At 36.6% G+C, this 22594-nt stretch overlaps 1 protein-coding gene across 1 annotated transcript in view; it reads right to left on the bottom strand.

The window, feature by feature from the left end:
* LRRIQ1 (leucine rich repeats and IQ motif containing 1) overlaps positions 1 to 22594 on the bottom strand; it is a 264352-nt gene that overhangs the window by 161564 nt on the left and 80194 nt on the right. The window contains exon 15 of the mRNA XM_043967714.1: positions 1211 to 1384. Within this exon, the coding sequence (XP_043823649.1) occupies positions 1211 to 1384 (174 nt within the window). The remainder of the gene's footprint in view (positions 1 to 1210; positions 1385 to 22594) is intronic.

The following is a 22594-nucleotide window of genomic DNA, read 5'->3' as shown; positions in this document are numbered from 1 at the left end:
GCCTTCGGAGGCTAAGACGTTAACAGAATATGGATTGATTCTCCGCCAATTGTGCTAATTTGGCCGGACAATTAACAACAATAAAACAGAAGTTCTACAGCAGCTAGCACCAAACCATCCATACTTGGAACCAGGTATGCACTTCTTGTCCTCACATATAGGTCTGATTACCTGGACACACTGCACAACACTGTGATGCCAAGCTGGTCTTCTTTAAGAATAAAGGACACGAGTGGATAAAACACCGGCCCTGGATTCAGGAGTACCTGAGTTCAAATCGGGTCTCAGACATTTGACACATACTAGCTGTGTGAGCCTGGGCAAGTCACTTAACCCCCATTACCCCACAAAAAAAAAAAAAAAGAATAAAGGACATGGGAGCAGCTAGGTGGCACTGCAGTGGATAAAGCACTGGCCCTGGATTCAGGAGGACCTGAGTTCAAATACGGCCTCAGACACTTGACACTTCCTAGCCATGTGACCCTGGGCAAGTCACATAACTCTCATTGCCCCTCCAAAAAACAAAAACAAAAACAAGTGAAGGATACAACAAATGAATGAAGGCATGATTAACAAATGAGAAATGGGAGTGTATGTTAGGTTGTTATTTATCACTGTCAATCTTTCCATAAAATGTCTAAAGGCTTCAAAATTATGAATGAAGCTGGTCGACTTGTTGCAAGTTAAAAGCAGCATGAAAAGGGGCAGCTAGGTGGTGCAGTGGATAGAGCACCGGCCCTGGAGTCAGGAGGACCTGAATTCAAATCTGGTCTCAGACACTTACTAGCTGTGTGACCCTGGGCAAGTCACTTAACCCCAATCGCCTCACTAAAAATAAATGAATAAATAAACAAACAAACAAATAAATAAGCAAAAATTAAAAACAAAAACAAAAGCATGAAATATGACTTCCTACAGAAATATTCTAATAATTTTCTTTGTAATTTTGAAACTCCTGTCGTTCAGCTTTTCTTATAAACCCAGAATGTACAGCTACAGATGTTTATGATTTGTATATGGTATTTTTATTTAAGCAACAAGTGAATGCATACTATATTTCAGAGAGTAGATCTAAAAGTGATCTGATATCCTGCAGTTTTACTGGGGATTTTTCACAGGTATTACACTCAACCAGGCAGATGGGATTATATGAGAACATTTGTCATAAAACTGCATTAATATTTTAATTATACTAGTTTAGGTTACATACCTTTTTTCAGTGACATATTTTTTAAATAGTAAGTTAAATTCCTGGGTCTGGGTCTGGCAGATTGCTGAAAAACTGCCTGTTTCTGGTACACTGGTTTCATGATTGGGTGAATCAGATTTTAGTGTCTCACCATTGAGAATTCTTAAAGTAGGTAAGAGTTCAAGTATGGACTGCCTAATGAAAAGACAACAAAATAAAACATCAGCTTTGCAAAAACAGTCAAACTTAAAAATACAATAAACTACAACTGTACATATTTAGCTATACAATATAAATAGAGATTGACTTTTATTTACTGGAAAGTACTGATTGATTGATTGACACTGCTTTTTCTCCTCACTCTCACCAAGAGCATGGTGCAGGTAATTCAATTTAGAAAATCGTCTTGATTCAGCCAATATGAATGAACACATACTATATTCAAAACACTGTGCAAGGAATTGAGGGGATACAAAAATGAACATGAAACAGCCTTTGCCCTCAAGAAGCTTATATTCTACCAGGACATTTTCAAATTTGAAATTATTTCAAATAGCTTTTAGAATTGATGAAGGTGGGGCAGCTAGGTGGCACAGTGGATAAAGCACTGGCCCTGGAGTAAGGAGGACCTGAGTTCAAATCCGGCCTCAGATACTTGACACTTACTAGCTGTGTGACTCTGGGCAAGTCACTTAACCCTCACTGTCCCACCAAAAAAAGGAATTGAGGAAGGCAAAAATATATGTATTAACTTTATGAATCAGTTTGGGGCTAGTCAAGAAACACATATAATGAGCAGCATGGAAGCACCACTCTTATGCTAGTGGAAGGAGGACTCATAAAGATAAAAGTCATCAAAGTACTAAAGTAATGGTTAAATAGATGTATTTATCAACCTAGAAACAAACATAAAGGGTCAAGTGGAACAAATCTAATGCTTCTTCCATGGAACAAGTCTTCAAGTACTTGAAGACAACTGTCATGGCCCCCTGACTCTTCTCTAGGCTCACTATCTCCAATGCCTTCAACCAATCAATCAGAAAACAATTACTAAGTGCCTACTGTATGACAGATATTGTGCTACAAATCAAACATCCTCTTCTCTCTCTCTCTCTCTCTGGTGAGGCAATTAGGGTTAAGTGACTTGCCCAGGGTCACACAGTTACTAAGTGTCAAGCGTCTGAGGCCAGATTTGAACTCAGGTCATCCTGAATCTAGGGGTTGGTGCTCTATCCACTGCAGCACCTAGCTGCCCCAAATATCCTCTTCTCTGAAAGGAGCTGACACTCCATCAGAGGAAACAAAATGTACATATACGAGAATATACAAAATAATTACAATATGACATGATCTTGGGACCTTCACTCTCCAGGTTGTTCATTAAATCAAGTGCATGCTTTTCTCTTCAAATAGAAATGTCACTAAAGGAATGAGATCATGTAAATTCACCACTTATCTGCAGTGTTAAAACTATCAAAAGCCTTTCAACATGTGCCAAAGGAACTGGTCTTTAACTGATGCCCCACACATTTCAGAAAAACCTGGAAAGACTTAAGTGGACTGATGCTGAGTAAAGTGAGCAGAACCAGGAGAACATTATACACACTAACAGCAACAATGTGTGATGATCAACTGTGATAGACTTAGGTCTTCTCAGGAATACAATGATCTAAGACAATTCCAAAGAACTCATGGTAGAAAATGTTCTCCACATCCAAAAAAAAAAAAAAAGAAAAAGAAAGAACAGTGGATTATGAATGCAGATTGAACCATACTGTTTCCACTTTTTGGTTGTTATTTACTTTTTTTGGTGAGGCAATTGGGGTTAAGTGACTTGCCCAGGGTCACACAGCTAGTAAGTGTTAAGTGTCTGGGGCCAGATTTGAACTCGGGTCTTCCTGACTCCTGAGCCACCTACCTGCCCCTATTATTTTTTTTGAAGGTTTCCCCTTGTGTACTGATTCTTCTTTCACAACATGACTAATGCAGAAATATATTTAATGTGATTGCACATATATAACCTATATCAGATTGCTTTCTGTCTTGGGGAGGGGGGAGGGAAGGGAGGGAGAGAGAAAACTTTGGAACTAAAAACCTTATGAAAACAAATATTGAAAACTATCTACATGTAAGTGGAAAATAATACTTTTATGTTTTACAAAAAAAAAATGATGCCCCCAAAACAATAGCTAAAACTAATAACATAAAAACCTAAATTGCCAAGAACATTTAGATATTAGGAAATGAAGCTTAATTATATTTTCTCATGTAGGAATGTAAACAGTTTAATCTTTTAATATCCCTCATGAATTCTTTTTCCTGTTTACCTTTTTATGCTTCTCCAGGGTCTTGTATTTGAAAGTCAAATTTTTTATTCAGTTCAGGTCTTTTCATCACAAATGCCTGAAAGTCCTCTTTTTCATTGAAGTCTCATTTTTTTCCTCTGAAAGATTATATACAGTTTTGCTAGGTACATGATTCTTGGCTGTGGTCCCAGGTCCTTTGCCCTCTGGAATATCATATTCCATGCCCTCCGGTCCTTTAATGTAGAAGATGCTAGATCTTGTTTTATCCTTATTGGAGCTCCATAGTATTTGAATTCCTTTTTTCTAGCTGCTTGCAATATTTTCTCCTTGACCTGGGAGCTCTGGAATTTGGCTATAATATTCCTGGAGGTTTTCCTTTTGGGATTTCTTTCAGGAGGTGACTGGTAGAATCTTTCAATTTCTATTTTTCCTTCTGCTTCTAGAATATCATGGCAATTTTCCCTGACAATCTCTTGGAAGATGCTGTCTAAACTCTTATTTTGGTCATGGTTTTCAGGTAGTCCAATGATTTTCAAATTATCTCTCCTGGATCTATTTTTCAGATCAGTTGTTTTTCCAAGGTGATATTTCATATTCTTCTCTATTTTTTTCTTCCTTTGGATTTGCTTTACTGTGTGTTGGTTTCTCATAAAGTCATTAGCTTTCATTTGTTCAATCCTAGACCTTAGGCAATAAGTTTCATCATACAGCTTTTTTATCTCCTTTTCCAATTGGCTTTTCAAGCTGTTGACTTTTTTCTCATAGTTCTCCTGCATTGCTCTCATTTCTCTTTCCATTCTTTCCTCCACCTCTCTAAATCTTCCTTCCATCTCTCCTAATTTCTCCTCAAAGTACCTTTTGAGCACTTCCATGGCCTGAAACCAATTCATATTTTTCTTTGAAGCTTTGTATGTAGGGACCCTGCGGTTGTTATCCTCTTCTGAGGGTGCACCTCTATCTTCCTTGTGGCTAAAGAAACTTTTTATTGTTCTCAACTTTCTTTGCTTGCTCATCTTACTGTTTTTTATTTGACTCTTAGCTCCCTCTTACTGTGGGGCTGTACTTGCAAGCTATACTGTCCCAAGCTTTACAGGGTGCCAGGGGTTTACGGTTTGAGGGAGGGCAGGTTATTCTCTCACCTGGCCTGTTCTCTGGTCAGAAGTTAACCTCAAGCCAACTTGCTAGTTAACCAGCCAGCAGAGTGCTGTGGTGGTTGTTAGCTTGGACGAGCCTGATTCCCTCCCCTACCTGGGCCTCTCACCACTCAAGATTTCTTCTTGGTTCTCTGCTGGGGTGGGATACCCGAATTCCTCCTCAGGTCCTGCAGACACCCCTGTATTTTCCACCCCTGAGGCTAGCCATTCAGCCCTCTCACCCGACAGTAAGCTTAGTTCCAGAAGACACCAGTGCTTCAGCTGATTCAGAGGCCGGGGGGGGGGGGCGGGGGTTAGTTCCGCTTGTACAGTGTGTTTGGGGTCTGTATCAGCATGATCGCAGGGTTGGATTCTGCTCACCACCCAGTTCGGTCCCCTTTAATCTGGAAAATAATCTTGGCAGTCTTTTTGTGGGTTTTGCTGCTCCAGATCTTGTTTTATTGCCGTTTTGTGGGGTAATTGTGTCAGGAGCTCTGTGTCTTTAATGTCTTTCCTCTGCCATATTGGCCCTGCCCCCACCCTATTCCTCTTGACCAGTATTTTGCTTCTGACCACTCAATTATATTTTCTAACGTACAGGTATATTAAAAATCAGAAAGACTAAAAGTGACTTTGTTAAAAGCAGATGATCACTATAGAAAAAGAAGAATTCTGAGATTTGGGAAAAGGAAAATAACATAGAGTTGGGATCAATAAGAGAAAAGAAGTCTTGATATTTTTTCCTCTTTTTCAGTTCCAAGAAGAAATATTGAGGGATAGTGGCTTGTAGGAAGACAAAAAAAAGGTATTTGTGTAAAGCCTTCTCTTATAGTCTTTTTATGATACTTCATTGTAGAATGGTGATCCTTTGCTTTAGAATATGAATTACGGAGCACAAATTCTAATAAGTACTATACCAAGAGAAAGTTTTGAGAAAAGATCCAGAAATTGACTTTGTCATCTAAGGACAAATTTAAGTAAGAGGAAAGAGGCTCACTATGAGTTTGTCCAGAGGGTGATGAATTATTTGGTAAGAGCAACTTTTATAAACTATCTAGTAGGAAAGAAAGGCACTGTAATATTCACCAGTTTCAAGAAACCATCACCACTGGGGAAATCATAGATCCATGAAGAAATAAAGTAGGCAGCTAATCAAGTTCAAGATATATTCTAGGGGTCGGCCAAAAAGTTAATGGGTGATGGGATTATAGCATTTAGAGCTGGAAGGAGTCTTAGAGAATACCTAATCCAACCCCTTCAATTTACAGATATGGAAACAAGTCCAGAGAGGTGGATGCTGAATTGCCAGAGGTCACATAGGTAACACATAGAACTATGGTCCAGTATGAAAGAAATCCAAAAGTATGCATAAACCTAAAGAAACAAGCACCTTGGAACTTTCTCAGGCTTTAATCATACTGGGTTATTTGGGGGCATGTCCCACTTGAAAACAATGGAGCCCACTGCTAGAAATGTTCCACTTTGACCCTCAGTTATTTGCAAGTTGGGGAGATAGACACCAAGAAGCTCTTTAAGAATTTGGACACTGATGCTTCCAGACTCGCAGTGAAAAGTCTGCATACTTACACTGCTGTCCACAACCACTGTAATGCTTTAAATCCATGAAGAGAGAGAGAGAGAAGGGAGTAAATATATCCAGGAAAGGAGAGGGAGTAGATAAATCCAGGAGAGAAGAGAAATATATCCAGGGGAGGGAAGCAAGCTGATAATGTCCAGAGTCCTCTACCATTCATCTATTTTCCATCACTGATTGGTTGAGTTATCAGCCAGCATTAGACAATGACATTATGACAACCACCCCTACAGCTTGACCTAATTAATGGTGACTGATACCTCAGCCAGTCAGAAAGATAAAACCTAATAATAGGTAACATTTTTACAGTGCTTATGATGTGTTAAGCCCTGTGATAAGTGCTTTATAGTTATTATCTCATGTGATTTATCACAACAACCTTGGGAGAGAGATGTCATTGTTATCCCCATTTTATAGTTGAGGAAACCAAGGCAATCAGAAGTTAAATGAATTGTTCATGGTCACATAGCTAGCAAGTGTTTGAGGACAGATTTGGACTCAGTTCTTCCTGACTTCAGGCCAAGAACTTTATCCACATTTGTTGTTACTGTTATTTATTTGAGTCATGTCCAACTCTTTATGACCCCTTTTGGGGTTTTCTTGGCATAAACACTGAAGTGGTTGGCCATTTCCTTCTCTAGCTCATTTTACAGATGAGGAAACTGAGGCAAGCATGGTGAGTGACTTGCCCAGAATCACATAGCTAGTAAGTGTTTGAGGCCAGATTTGAACTTAGGTCTTCCTGGCCTGGCAGTCTATCCACTGAGCCACCTAGCTGCCCATCAACATTTATTCATGTCTCCAAACTATTTTTAGGGTCTTGTTAGTACAAAATTATAATATAAATTTCTGAGGCTATCCATTTTCACCATGGTTAGTAGCTATTGAGGGCTTAGAAAATTAGTGTGTGACTGGAGTGTAAATCAAAGGTTTGGGACTTGTAAGGAAGGGTTCATACATAACATGGCCGAGTATTATATTCAACATTGCATTGGTGGAAGCCATTCAAACTGCCAAAATCAGAAAGTAACTTCTTGCAAGCTAGTCTTATTTTTATTTTTTTTTTTAGTGAGGCAATTGGGGTTAAGTGACTTGCCCAAGGTCACACAACTAGTAAGTATTAAGTGTCTGAAGCCGGATTTGAACTCAGGTACTCCTGACTCCAGGGCCGGTTCTCTATCCACTGCGCCACCTAGCTGCCCCACAAGCTAGTCTTAAAAGCTAATGGTTTGATTTAATTTTTTCCTAACCTGTCAGTAGATTTTTTTCTCTTGCTAGCATGTTTTTTTGTCCTAAACTTTTTTTAAGAAAAGTTTTTTTTTTTTATTATTTTACACTTACATGTAGAGATAGTTTTCAACATTTGTTTTTATATGAGTTCTTGTTTTAAATTGTTCTCCTTCCCCCCTCCCCAAGACAGGAAGCAATCTGATATAGGTTATATATGTACAATCACATTAAAATATTTCTGCATTAGTCATGCTGTGAAAGAAGAATCAGATCAAAAAGGAAAAACCTCAAAAAAGAAAAACAAAAAAATATATAAATAATATGGTTCAATCTGTATCTAGATTCTATAGTTCTTTGTTTTCTGGATTTGGAGAGCATTTTCCATCATGAGTCCTTTGGAACTATCTTGGACCATTGTATTGCTGAGAAGAGTCAAGTCTATCATAGTTGATCAACATAAAATGTTGTTGATACTGTGTACAATGTTCTCCTGGTTCTGCTCATCTCACACAGCATCAGTTCATGTAAGCCCTTCCAGGTTTCTCTGAAATCTGCCTGCTCATCGTTTCGTACAGCATAATAGTATTCCATTACATTCATATACCACAACTTGTTCAGCCATTCCCCAGTTGATGGGCAACCCCTCAATTTCCAATTTATTGTCACTACAAAAAGAACAGCTATAAATATTTTTGTACATGTGGGTCCTTTCCTTTTTAATGATCTCTTTGGGGAAAAGACCTAATAGTGGTATTTCTGGGTTAAAGGATATGCACAGCTTTATAGCCCTTTGGGCACAGTTCCAAAGTGCTCTTCAGAATGGTTGGATCAGTTCAGAACTCCACCTACAATGCATTAGTGTTCCAATTTTTACACAGCTTCTCCAACATATATTGTTTTCCTTTTTTGTCATATTAGCCAATCTGATAGGTGTCAGAGTTGTTTTAATTTGCATTTCTCTAATCAATAGTGATTTAGAGCATTTTTTCATATGGCAATCGATAGCTTTGATTTCTTCTAATGGTTTGATTTTAAAGCAAACTAGTTATTAGGGCAATAATTATAGAACTCTCAACATAAAATTTAACTTATTTAGTATACAGAAATGCCAAAGCCTTAGTAGGGGATCATTAAAGCTGAAAAACTGGTGTGACCTGTAAATTCAAGTACGAGAACATTAATATTTGTATATACTTTTGTACTAATGTTTGTGCGAGGGTAATCTCAAAGCTTCTTTTAGGTATTTGGTGGGATGTTGGTGTATCTTATAAGAGGCAGGGGCATGGCTTAATAGGACAGAAGAGAAAATTATCTCCTTCCACCTAGTTTTGTCTCTGAAATTTCTCCTCAATTCCTCATCTACATAAAAGAACTGAAGAAGTTTAGGGTTGGAAAACTGGGAAACCCTATGCCCTAGAAATATATGGTAGATACTAAGCAAAGTAGCTATTACATGACTATGATCTATTCTTCAGAGTTAGAGCATAGGGAATGTTCACCATGAACTAGAGTCAACTCACCCTCAAAGATGCCTAAGCTTGGTAACCTGGAAATTAAGTCCAAAGAGAAAGGTACTATCTAGCTATGGGACTCCTATCCCTTATTCTAAAAAGCTTGGTACCTGAGGTGAGTTGAAAATGAGTGACCTAAGCCAAAGCCCTGAAGGGAATAAGAGAAGAGTAAGAGAAGAAAGGCATTTTTTTTCCTGGTCCAAGGTAAGGAAGTTTGCTTTTCTAGTGAGTGTTAAAAACAAAGAAAAAAATACTACTAATTCAGAGAGCACAGAAAGGCCTACTCTCTTCATGAGGAAGAGATAGCTAGCTAAAGATTGCAGCTGAACTAGAATCTGGAAGAAGAATAAAGGTATACTGACATGTGCCCAGTCAGACTGTATTTATCCATGTCCAATAGAAACAATGTGACCAGCAAGGTCTCTATTTCTATTGGAGAACAACCGAAGCAGTATAATATTGCCAGATGACACTAATGGTCCTGGTGCCCCTCCACAGGTCACCTGGCCACATATATTTTCTATGTACAGGTTTACACATATGTTCCTTACATCTGTTAATTTCCACAACCTGCTGCTGTGGGTTTAGGTTCACAGGAGAAATAGGTTATTGCTATGTTTCTTACTAACATTTGATTAAATCTGTTGATTATCTGACTGTGGACTCGTAGAGTACTTTAAACCTGGGGTAGAAATTCCCTGATGGACCTACCATCAAGCTTCAATACTTAAACACAAGAATTATAACCCATATCAGAATGCATCAGATTATAAATTAGAGGAAGCCATGACAAAAGAGCTTCCATTTCCCCCTTTCTCTCTCTTTTCTAAATCCTCTGTGATCTGCATTCTGACCTCATCACTGAACTGAAATCACCTCTCCAATGTTACCAATGATATCTTAATTGGCAAATTGTTCTCAATTCTCATGCTTCATGACCTCTCTGTAGTATCTGACACTGCTGAGCACCTTCTCCAGGTTCTCTGACTGTGCCTTCTTAGTCCTATCTGTTGATTGTTCATCCAAGTCAAGATCATAAAATGTGGGTATCCCTTAAAGGCACTGTTCCCGGGTCTTTTGTTTTTCCACTCTGTACTATTGTCTCACTTGGTAATCTCTTGAGCTCTCACGGGCTCAATCATCATTTCCATCATTTCCAACCAATTCAGCAGTTCCATCCATCGTTTCCCATGGGTTCGATCATAATTCAATCCATCATCTCCATGATTTCCAAATCTACATATCCCAGTCTAGTCTCTCTCCAAAGCTACAGTGAGGAATCATCAATAATTGCCTTTTGGATATCTCAAACTTCATATCCTAGAGCTATCTGAAACTCAACATGTTCAAAACAGAAATCATTCTCTCCCTATCCTCCCCAAACTCTCCCTCTTCTGACCTTCCCTATTAACTGTAGTAGGCACCAATGTCATCCCAGGCACTCAACCTCCAACCCTAGAAATCATCCTTAACTCCTCACACTCTCACTTCACCTATTCAGTCTGTATCAAATCTTTCAATTTTTACTTTCTCACCATTGCTTATAAACATCTCTTTCTCTCTGCCCATATAGCCACTACCTTCATCAAAATTTGCCGGGTCCATTGCCATATGCATCTAATTGGTTTCCCTGCCCATTCTCCACTCAGCTGTGAAAGTAGTTTTTCTAAAGTGTTGATCTGCCCATGCTATTTTCCCAGTCCTACTTCCTTCTTGGTAAGTTCCAGTCTCCCCTATTACCTCTACAATTAAAAAAACAAACTCCTGTACTGGACATTTAAAGCCCCTTCTACATTTCCAGTTTTCTTACATTTTACTCCCTTCCATACATCTCACGATTAAAATACCCTAAGCCTACTTGCTGTTCCTTGACCATGATACTATTTCCCACCTCCATGCCTTTGCATCCCCCTATGTTTGGAATGTTCTTCCCCATGACTTCTACCTCTTAGTTATACAGGTTTCTTTGAAACTTTTGTCTACGTCTTTCCATAAATTCTCAATATAGTGCCTATCAGCATGTCAAAGATGAAGTATACCAAACCCCTCTGCTTTTCCATATATACTGACCCCTTCCCTGCTGCCTAGGAGGCAGGTCTCTTATATCCTTAAGAACAACAACAAACAAAAAGAAACTTATTCTGACCAATCCTCCAAGCTATTGCCCTCCTTGTTTGACACCCTACTCGATTAGACCCAAAGGCTCTTTCCTGAGCTACACTATTCTCATTTCTCTCTGTATGTTCCCTTAGTGATCTCATCAGGTTTCATGTATTCAATTATCATCTTGATGAAGATGATTATCAGATTTATACAGTCTTGGTCTCTTTCCTCAGCTCAAGTCCCCTATCAAACTGCCTAGTTTCCATTTAAAAGAAGATGTCCCTAATACATCTCAAACTTGATATTTCCAAAATAATTTTTCACTCCTCTTCTGAACTTTCCTGTTTCTGTTTGAGGCATTACTATACTTGAAGTCATCCAGGTCTCTAATCCTAGACTCATTCCTGATTCCTCTCTTTCCCTCTTCACACCCCATATCCAATTATGGTACAATGGCTCTCCCATACCTCATTTGTTTCACTCACATGATTACCAAATGAATGCAGGTTCCTCATATCTGCGGCCTACTTTTATACTCTCCTAATTGATGTCCCTTACTCTAGCCTTGTCCTATTCAATCCACCTTCTACACAGGAGAGGTCTGATTATATCATTCACTGAAGAAAAAACAAGCAAACAAAAACAAAAAGCCCTTCAAAGTCTGTCTATTGCCTCCAGGATAAAATGGGCACTCTTCAGTGCCATTTAAATCATCTTTCCCTCTGTATTTTTTTTTCTTTCAGAAAACATGTTCTTTCCGGAAAATATGGCATAGTTTTTCATACTACAGATGCTTTTAAGATACTTATAAGTTTGAGGCATGTAGAATGTTAGAAGGAATCTAGATTCTCATTAATTTTTTCATTTATTTTTCAATGATTTTAACAAATGCAGGCTATTTGATAATAGCAGTAGTCCAGAACCCAAATGTTCACAAAATCATCCCTCCCATTTTAAAGTGAAAATATTTGAGGCAAAGGGGAAAATAAGGAAAACATATAAAATATATTGAAAGCAATTTCAGTTGTCAAAATTCTCTGATTATTATTTGGTATTTTTAATAACAAGGAAAAACATATTGTTGAGAACAATAAATTCTCAGAAAAGATGGAAAAAACCTAACTTGTAAAGATACATGAAATCCCAATTTTTCAATTTAACTTTTGCCATTAATTAACCCAAAACATTCCACAATCTACAGAAACAAAGTGCCATTTGGAAATAATTGTAAATGCTATTTAATGAAAAGTGGTTCTTTCTTATATTAGCCAATGCAATTCTCATGTAGAAATCATATTTTACCCCATCCCATAAATAGAAATAGAAAATATTTCACTTCATCAAATGAATCTAGTGATTATAATTCAATGTTTGTTATGTCAAACAAGAGTGCCAATACAATCTATAGAAACAAAATGCCATTTGTGAATAGTTTTAATAAATACTATTTAATGAAAAGTGTTTCTTTTGCTACCTAGCAGTGGCATTGGTGTATCAAAGGATATACAGTTTTATAGCCCTTTGAGCATAGTTCCAAATTGCTTTCCAGAAGGATTGGATCAGTTCACAACTCTACCAATAGTACATTAGCGTCCCAGTTTTCTCACATCCTCTTCAATATTTATTATATTTCCTTTTTGTCATATTAGCTAATTTTATAGGTATGAGGTGGTACCTCAGAGTTGTTTTAATTTGTATTTCTATTAATCAATATTGATTTAGAGCATTTTATATGCCTATAGATAGATTTGATTTCTTCATCTGAAAATTGCCTGTTCTTGTTCTTTAACTACTTATCAATTGGGAAATGATTTATAGTCTTATAAATTTGACTCCATTCTCTATATATTTGAGAAATGAGAACTTTATCAGAGATACTTGCTGTGAAATCCCCCCCCCCCATTTTTCTACTTTTGGTTGCATTTGTTTTGTTTCTGCAAAAACTTTTAAATTTTATGTAATCAAAATTAATTATTTTACATTTTGTAATACACATATCTTGTTTGGTCCTATATTTTTTATCTCATCCATAAACCCGAGAAACTATTCCATACTCTCCTAATTTGTTTATGATGTCACCCTTCATGTGTAAATCATGTACCCATTTTAACCTTATCTTGGTATATGGTGTGAGATGTTGTTATATACCTAGTTGCTGCCATATCGTTTTTCTGTTTTCCTAGCAGTTTTTGTTAAATAGTGAGTTTTTGTCTGAAAAGCTAGGATCTTTGGGTTTATCAGATAACTATGATCATTTATTACAATGTATTATGGACCTAAGCTACTCCATCGATCCACCACTCTATGTCTTAGCTAGTACCAGATTGTTTGATAATTACCATTTTATAATATGGTTAGACTACCTTCTTTCACATTTTTTTTTTATTTATTCTCTTTATATTCTTGACCTCATGTTCTTCTGGATGTATTTTGTTAGTTTTGCTAGCTTTATAAAAATAATTTTTGGTAATTTGGTATGTCACTGAATAAGTAAGTAAATTTAGGTAGTAGTGTCATTTTTATTATATTGACTCTGTCTACCCATGAGCAATTAATCTTCTTCCAATTGTTTGGATCTGACTTTTGTGAAAAGGGCTTCACAATTGTATTCATATGATCCATGGGTTTGTTTGGCAGGTAGACTCCCAAGTATTTTATCTTGTCTACAATTATTTTAAGTGTAATTTCTCTTCCTGTCTCTTGCTGCTAGACTTTGTTGGTAATATATAGAAATACTGGTAATAGAACTATATAGACAATTTATATAGATTTATTTTGTATCCTGCAACTTTGCAAAAGTTGTTATTTCCACTAGTTTTCAGTTGATTCTCTATATTTCTGTTTCCTCATTCCTATTCTAATTCCTCCAATTTCTTTTTCTTCTCTTACTGCTACAGCTGGGATTCCCAGTACAATATTGAATAACAGTGGTGATAATGGGCAACCTTGCTTCACCCCTAATTGTATTTAAAAGGCTTCTAGCTTATCCCCATTACAGATAATACTTGCTGATGGTTTTAGATAAATGTGACTTATCATTTTAATATTAGTTCCATTTATTACTATGCTCTCTAGTGTTTTTAACAGGAATGGGTGTTGAATTTTGTCAAAGGCTTTTCCTGCATCTATTGAGATAATCATATGAGTTCTGTTGATTTTGTTACTGACATGGTCAATTATGTTGATATTTTCTTAATATTGCACCAGCCCTGCATTCATGATATAAATCTTACCTGTCACAATATATGATTCTTGTAATAAATTGCTAAAATTTTCATGCTTGAATTTTATTTAAAATTTTTGCATCAATATTCATTGGAAAATTGGCTTATAATTTTCTTTCTCTTTTTTGGCTTTTCCTGGTTTAGGTATCAGCACTGTATTTGTGTCATAAAAGGAATTTGGTAGGACTCAGTCTATTTTTCCAAATAGCTTATATAGTATTGGGATTCCTTAAATGTTTGGTAGAACTCACTTGTGAATTCATTTGGCCCTCGAGATTTTTTTTCTGAGACTGTGTTATTTAAGCATTCTGCTTCCTCTTCTGGTAATCTGCGTAATAGATTAACAGAAGAGGAAGTAGTAGGAAGTATATATATATATATATATATATATATATATATATATATATATATATATATATATAATTTAGATTTTCAAATTTATTGGCATATTAATTGGGCAAAATTGCTCCTAATAATTATTTTCATTTCCTCATCATTGGTGTTGAATTAACCCCTTTCATTTTTGATACTGGTAATTTGGGGTTACATACAACAGAGTATGTATGTGATTCCCTCTTTGAGTCAAATCCAATGAAAGGTTCAGGCTTTCCTCACTAACCACCAATCTTCCCATCCATTATAATAGCTCTTTCACTCCTCTTTCATGTGAGATATTTTTTCCCATTCTATCTCCTCCCTCCCTCTTCTCTCAATACAACATTCTTTCTCACTGCTTTATTTTATTTTTCTAGGATATCATCCCACCAAAGTTACCTTATATCCACATCTTCTGTCTATGTATACACCTTCCCATTGCCCTTATAATATTAAAGTTCTTAAGAGTTACAAATATTATCTTGTCACATATAAAGAGTTTTAACCTTGTTGAACCTCTTGTATTTTTTCTTTCTTTCTTTTTTACATTTTTATGTTTCCTTTGAGTCTTATATTTGAAGATCAAATGATTCATTTATTTTTGGTCTTTTAATTAGCAATGTTTGAAATCCTCTATTTCATTAAATATCTATTTTTTTTAACCTCTGAAGGATTATATTTAGTTTTGCTGTGTAGGTGATTCTTGGTTGTGATCCTAATTCCTTTGCCTTCTGGAATATCATATTCCAAGTTTTCCAGTTCTTTAATGTGGAAGTGCTAAATCCTGTGTAATCCTGATTATAGTTCCATAATATTTGAATTGTTTCTTTCTAGCTGTTTGCAGTATATTCTCTTTAACCTGGGAGCTCTGATGTTAGTTCAATTTTCCGTTGTATAGTGAGAATAGGTACCCTGAACATTTTCCCATTTTAGATTTAAAATATTGTGAAGTCATCCTTGTGTCAGTTCGTTTTTTTTTAATGTGTGAAAAATGTTGATTTTTATCAAAAAGACAATCCCCCAGCAAATGTAATGTCAATTATTATCTTAAAATCTCAGATTTACAAAATTTGTTCTATATTGGTGTTAGTAAATTCTGTTAAAACACTTTCTTCTCTCTACTTCCTATTAATGCCAAGGTAATACTATCTGATCTGACTGTATTTGATATATTACGATAGTACTGCATGGATTGACCTTGAGTTTATAGTGAAGAATTGTAAAAGTCAATGTTGAATAATGGTACATAAGAAAGTGCCAAATCAAGTTGATTAATGCAAAAAGTGAAATATCTTAATGTTATGGGATCTCACCACTAGTTTTTCCAGCTGGGCTTCTCCTACTGAAGGGCTAAATCAATATTTCATTTAGTGAAAACTTCCTGGTGAATATTCTGTCACTTAAGAGGTTCTATTAATCATCTCTGCAATGAAACACATTCCCATAGGAGATTTCAGACTGATCCTAGGGTTTAATTTTTAAAAAAGTGATTTCTTAGTATTTCAGTTTTGTCAGTGTTATCACTGGCTGGACATGAAAGTAAGAAGCCAATTGGGAAATTTTACAACTAATTCCTTTGTTGGTATCAAGGGGTTATGTAAAGTTCATTGGAATATATTGCCTGAAGTTATAGTTGGTGCTGTATTCAACAAATCCATATTTTACAGAGCCCTATATTCTAAATCCTTTAGATAAATGAATCTCATGTCAAATCATGAAAGCTACATTTTGTCAAATGATCTAAATAAAATTTGGTCTAATGTTCTTAAAGGCACATGATTCATCTTGGTTGCATCTAGTTTTAAATTGTTCAACTAAATCTAAATATTTTCCACATTTAGAAGGTGTGTATTTGCTATCATTATTAAATATTCCTATATAAATATTTGACATTTAGAAAACATTTCAAATCATTTATATTTAATGAAATGAAAAAATTTTTGAGGTGGAAGGGACCCTAGTGACTATTTAATTCAAATTTTTCATTCTACAGATGAAGAAAATGATGCTTACAGGGCTGAAGTAATAGCCAAAGTCAGTTAACTACCTCTTGGCAGATCCAAAACTAGAATCTGACCAGGGATTTTGATGTTAAAGATATTGCTCCTTCCATCCCAGCATATATCTCCAGTCTCTTGAATCCTGCATTCAGTGTCCTTTTATTACACACTACCTTGTCTGTATTTATCATCATTATCTTATACATTATAACTTAATCATGTACTCTCATTGCAAAAGACACTGAAAAAAATCTATTATTCTAAACTAAGTGGTTGAGGAATTGGGTATAGTCAATTACCTCAGGAGAAAATACACACACACACACACAAAGTGTTCTAAAGTGTTTTAAATACTAGTCGGTTGGGTTTGGACTTAGATAAAGTAGTTTTTATATCTTCTTACAAATGACTAAATGGGCTGCCTAAAAAGTCCAACAAGAATGTGTTGAAGTGTTGAGAAAATATTCTGAGCACAATTTTCTTATGGGAGATCAGAAGAATTGTTATTTAAAGTAAGTATTGTTCAGAGAATCAGAGCTTCACAAAAAGTTGTACACGAATTTATATTAATTAAGCATGCAAATATAATGCATCTATACTATCATCTCTTCTTAATGAGGCACAGAGGGCTTCTTTTTTGATTCCTGTTAAGAGGAGTTATTATTAGAAGGGCCTCATCCAGTGTTAACACTGTTCTACTACAACATAGAACACATACAGCTGGTGGGCTCGAGTGTCTGATCGACATCCATTTAAGCAGAAGACTGACTACAACTGAATGTCAGCACCAGTGTTTACAGATACACACCAGCTATTCAAACTAAAGATCATTTTATATATTAATACTATATAACTATATACCAAAACCATGATCGCAGTTGAATTCCCAGGGATCAAAAGTGGAAACCCAATACATACATTAATACAGAAATACATTCGTAGTGCCATATGTTTTTTCAATTAAAGAGACTTACCTTGAAAGACCAAAAAATTATAAAAATGAAAATTAAGAACAACTTTAATACAACTTTAATCTCCTGGAATCATATACATTCTGAACCCTGGATTCTATTTATTATTAAATATTTCTCTCATAAGTGAGGCAGCATGGAATAATATATAAAGGAATAGCTTCTCAAATTCTGCCTGTGACAAGTACCAGTGAAGTGATTATAAGCAAGGTTTCATATCTCTATATCTCATACCTCAGTCCATTTTCATAGTGAATATTTGCATAAAGAAGAATCATTTTTCAAAAATTGTCTGAATCCTTAGCAATTGAGATCATCACTAACTGAACATGTAATTCTTAAAGTTATTCAGAATTCTTGTGGAGAAGAATATAAGGTATCCTGCAGTGGGAAAACCCTGGACCATCAGGTGGGAAGCCTGGATTCTAGATATTGATCTGTGATACTAACAAACTTCAGGCAATCACTTTACCTCTCCAGGCTTCAGCTTCCTTAGCTATAAAATGGGAATACTGTAAGAGATAAGACAAAAGCCTTCGGGGCAGCTAGGTGGCGCAGTGGATAAAGCACCGGCCCTGGATTCAGGAGGACCTGAGTTCAAATCCAGCCTCGGACACTTGACACTTACTAGCTGTATTGACCCTAGGCAAGTCAATTAACCCCAATTGCCTCACACACACACACACACACACACACACACACACACACACACACACACACACAAAGACATAAGCCTTTTTTCAATTTCAAAATTCTGTGAATTTTTGCTATTTAAATAACACCTGTACTTTCATTATAGTACCCATTAAACTGAATCCCTGTTATTCACATCATATTGAAAAAAATTACTTTTGCATGTAAATTTTCCACTTAATTTTCTAAAACACTGTCCTAATTCTATTTTGGGGGAAAGTTTAAAAAAAGAAAAGTTTTAAAAAGTTTAATAAAGTTTTAAAAAGTTCAGACTCTTAAGTGTTATGCCGGGTCCTTGACCCAGCTTCCAGTCCTGAGTCGTCTGGCCTTGGTGGATATACCCTGATCCCTGAAACTGCTCTAGGAATTTATTCTAGCTCAAAGGTCAGTGACCTTTACCCACTGTGTGAGCTCCTTAGGCCTGACAATATGAGCCTGATAAGGAGGCAGAGAGCTCAAAAAGATCACCACCAGCTCATACGTCTATCCCTGCCTGCTTGTGAAGTTCTGCCTTTAGACTGTCAGAAGACACTTGCCTCTACTCAGATCAGTCTGGGACACCTCCCTAGTTTAGAGAAATAGTAAATTGCACAGCTATGTGGTGTAGCGGACAGAGTGCAGGCCCTGGAGTCAGGAGGACCTTGAGGCAAATCTGGCCTCAGACACTTAGTAGCTATGTGACCCTGGGCAAGCCACTTATTCCTGTGTGCCTCAGTTTCCTTATCTGTAAAATGAACTGGAGAAGGAAATGACAAACCACTCTAGTATCTCTGCCAAGAAAATCTCAAATGAGGTCATGAAGAGTCAGACATGAATAAAAAATGACTCAACAACAAGAACAATAAATTGAGCAAATTTATCTTTAATTCAGAGTTGTAGGCAAACATTTTGTACTAATATTGTATGACCTCAGAAGTGAGGATGGGACATATAGCAAATGCAAAAATATGAAAGCTATGATGTACTGAAGGGGAAAGTGTTCCTACAGCCCCTCTCACCTTGTACCACTGTCACTGCCTGGTCAAGCAGTTAATCATTACTGAGATAGCCATCAATAATACGATCACCATTAAAGATCATAGCTTTGGGTTACCTGATACAGGTAGTCTGTTCTACCATTTAATACAAGCTGAATATGCCCTCTCTGCCTACTCCCTCTTATTGATTCACCAAAAGAAGGTGATCCTGGGAAGCTAAGGAGTCAAAGTACCTCTTATTATTTTGGTCTGGGAGCCAGGCAGATACGTGAATGGTTTGTGGCTATTATCTGGCTTTTAACCCCTAAAATAAAATTTAATAAAATTAATCAAAATGGATTTTGATATCCAAATCCTTTGACTTTTTGCATGGTTTAAGATCACAGAATTATAGACTGGGATCTGTAAGGGCCTGAAGGGCCATCTAGCTCAACACCCTCATTTTATGGAAGAAGAAACTGAGGCCTAGAAAGGGGAAGTGACTTGTCCAAGGTCATATAGGGACTACATGACAGCAGAGATATGACCATAGATCCTCTGACCCCAAACCAATGCTCCTGTATTTCATTCAATTCAGAAATGACTAAGCTTTTTTTACTCTTTAGTTTCCTCAAACATCAACTGAAAATCCCCTACCTAATTTTCCCTTTCTTATGCTCATCGATAATTTCCACTGAGAATATCAACATTGTATTCATAAACAAGGACACGGAGACCAAATCTTGGCAGTTTGTGCTTAAGAAAATGAATACTCTGCTTAATACCACCTATGCAGCACCCTGTCCGGCATACAAGGTAACTGATAAACGCTACTTGACTGACTATTGCAATGCTAAGATGTACGTCCTTTGAACCCATTCTGAACAAATCTTGTTCTTCCATCATCCAACCCCATGATGAAGAGACTTTGTCTATTTGGTCAGCTTTTATAGCCTTCTGTTCTCTTGCAATAAATATCTACAAATGACTCCTTGATATCCTGTCTCCTTGGGGACCAGCTTCAGGGCTCCTAATATTCTTTGATCGACCACCTATCTACCCTCTGGACACCTCCAGGTCTCCTGTCAATTCTATAGTTTTCTGGCTTTCTCTACTTTCCAAACATATTTCTGGACTCCTTGAACCTATGGAAATGCTTTGATAAGACAATATGTTGGTCCATAGACATATGACTACAGAGTTCAGTAAACTGAGAGAAATCTATCAGGGGGCCCAGACCTCATCCAAAAAATCTATTTATGGACAGGAGGAAAAGTTCTATCCCCAAAGAGGAGGTGGGGGGTGGAAGGAGAACAGGAATCTAACCACATTGTAAAAATGAGGCAATGAGAAAAAAAACACATAATGATAACTATTGACAAGCATTCCAGGGACAAAAGAGAGATGCCCATAAACAGGGATCTGTCCCCAGGTAAACAGGAGACCAAGAAGGCAATATAGAGAGCCAAAGGAAGAAAAAGTGCAAAATCTTTAACTTACCCAATGACTTCTATAGCATGACTCCAATTTACCTTTCCAAACTTATCTCCTACCATTTTTCTACATGAATTCTTCCCCTCTACCCAGCCACACTGGCCTGATAACTGGGCCCTTAGCTTACATATGGCCACCTTGCATTTTGCCTTCTACTCACAAAAATACTCTTTTCTCTGCCCATTTGAATTTGTCCCATCCTTCAAGGTTCAATGCAAGTCTGGCTTCCTCCAACCTTTCTTTTTATCACTCTAACACTTAGTGCTTGTCTCTTTCTTCAGATCTTCTATGACATTTCTGTTTTGTATGGTCCAAGTGAATCAGATGGTTAGAGCAGGAAAGGATTTTAAAGATCATTGATTCCACATTACTCAAGGTATAGATGAATAACTGAGGCTCAATAAGGTCAAGGGATTCACACAAGATCATGCTGTCAGCTAGGAGTTGGAACAAGTTTAGAAGCCTGGCTTGTTTTAGAACTGTCTTTTGACTATACTGCATTTTACAAAATTAATTTTTCAATAAACAAAAAAATTCTTTAGCTGCCTCAGACTAGGAGAACACTTTATATATTATAGTGCATTTAGAAAGAATATTGATTAACTGGGAAGCAGAGCCACCACAATGGTGAAGAACCAAAAGTCCCTGTTATCTGAGTTTCAACTGAAAAAAATGGTGTTTAGCTTGCAGGAGACTCGAGGAGATAATGATGGGGCTCTTCAAGTATTCTAAAGCTATCATGTGGAAGGATTAGATTTGTCCCACTTGGCCACAGAAGGCAGAACTAGGAATACCAAGTAGAAGTTGGAAAGAGAGAAATTTAGGCTTTATATAAGGAAAAAGCTTCCTTAAAATTATAGCTATATAGGGGCAGCTAGGTGGCAGTAGATAAAGCACTGGCCCTGGATTCAGGAGGACCTGAGTTCAAATCCGTTCTCAGACACTTGACACTTACTAGCTGTGTGACCCTGGGGAAGTCACTTAACCCTCATCCCCCCCCCCAAAGAAAACTAAACAGGAGAATATAAAAAAAAATTATAGCTATACAAAAGTAGAATGAGCTATGTAGGAGATAGGAGATTCCCTTTAATGGATGTCATCAGGTAAAGGCTGGAGGATCATTTGTTGGGTGCATTTTAGTGAGAATTCTTTTGGGGGATAGGGGTTGAACTTGATGATCGTTAAGATTCCTTCCAATACTGAAAATCTGTCATTCTGAGATTATGAAAAATGTCTTATTACTTAGATTGTCATTTGTACATCATCATTTATACATTGTTTATTCATATATTAGGTATATTAATGTAAATTATGTATATGGATACAAATTCCCTAACTAGTCACACATGTACATGCACATTTACATGTATATATACACATATGGTATAAATTTCCTAACTAGACTGTAGTTATCTTTTTTTAAAAAGTTGATTCCTTCTACCTTATCTCTGTCTGGCTTAAGTAGACTTGGGAGAGAAAGCCTATTTAAATTTTTTTTTTTTTTTTGTGAGGCAATTGAGGTTAAGTGACTTGCCCAGACTCACACAGCTAAGTGTCAAGTGTCTAAGGACAGATTTGAACTCAGGTCCTCCTGACTCCAGGGCCAGTGTTCTATCCACTGCACCACCTGGCTGACCCTGGACTGTCATTATCTTGAAGGCAGAAATAAAGATTCTTTTTCCTTTCTATAACATCCAGGATCACACCCTTCAAACGGTAAACACTTGATCTATTTTTGTCAATTAAGAGTTAATATATGGACTAAGAGGCTTGGAAAGAATTTTTTTAATGCAAGTTGGAAAGTTATAAATTAAA

The sequence above is a fragment of the Dromiciops gliroides genome, chromosome 5 (assembly GCF_019393635.1).
Source record: "Dromiciops gliroides isolate mDroGli1 chromosome 5, mDroGli1.pri, whole genome shotgun sequence".
Classification (NCBI taxonomy): Eukaryota; Metazoa; Chordata; class Mammalia; order Microbiotheria; family Microbiotheriidae; genus Dromiciops; species Dromiciops gliroides.
Note: the sequence above shows the minus strand (reverse complement) of the source record. Positions and strands in the feature narration are given on the sequence as shown.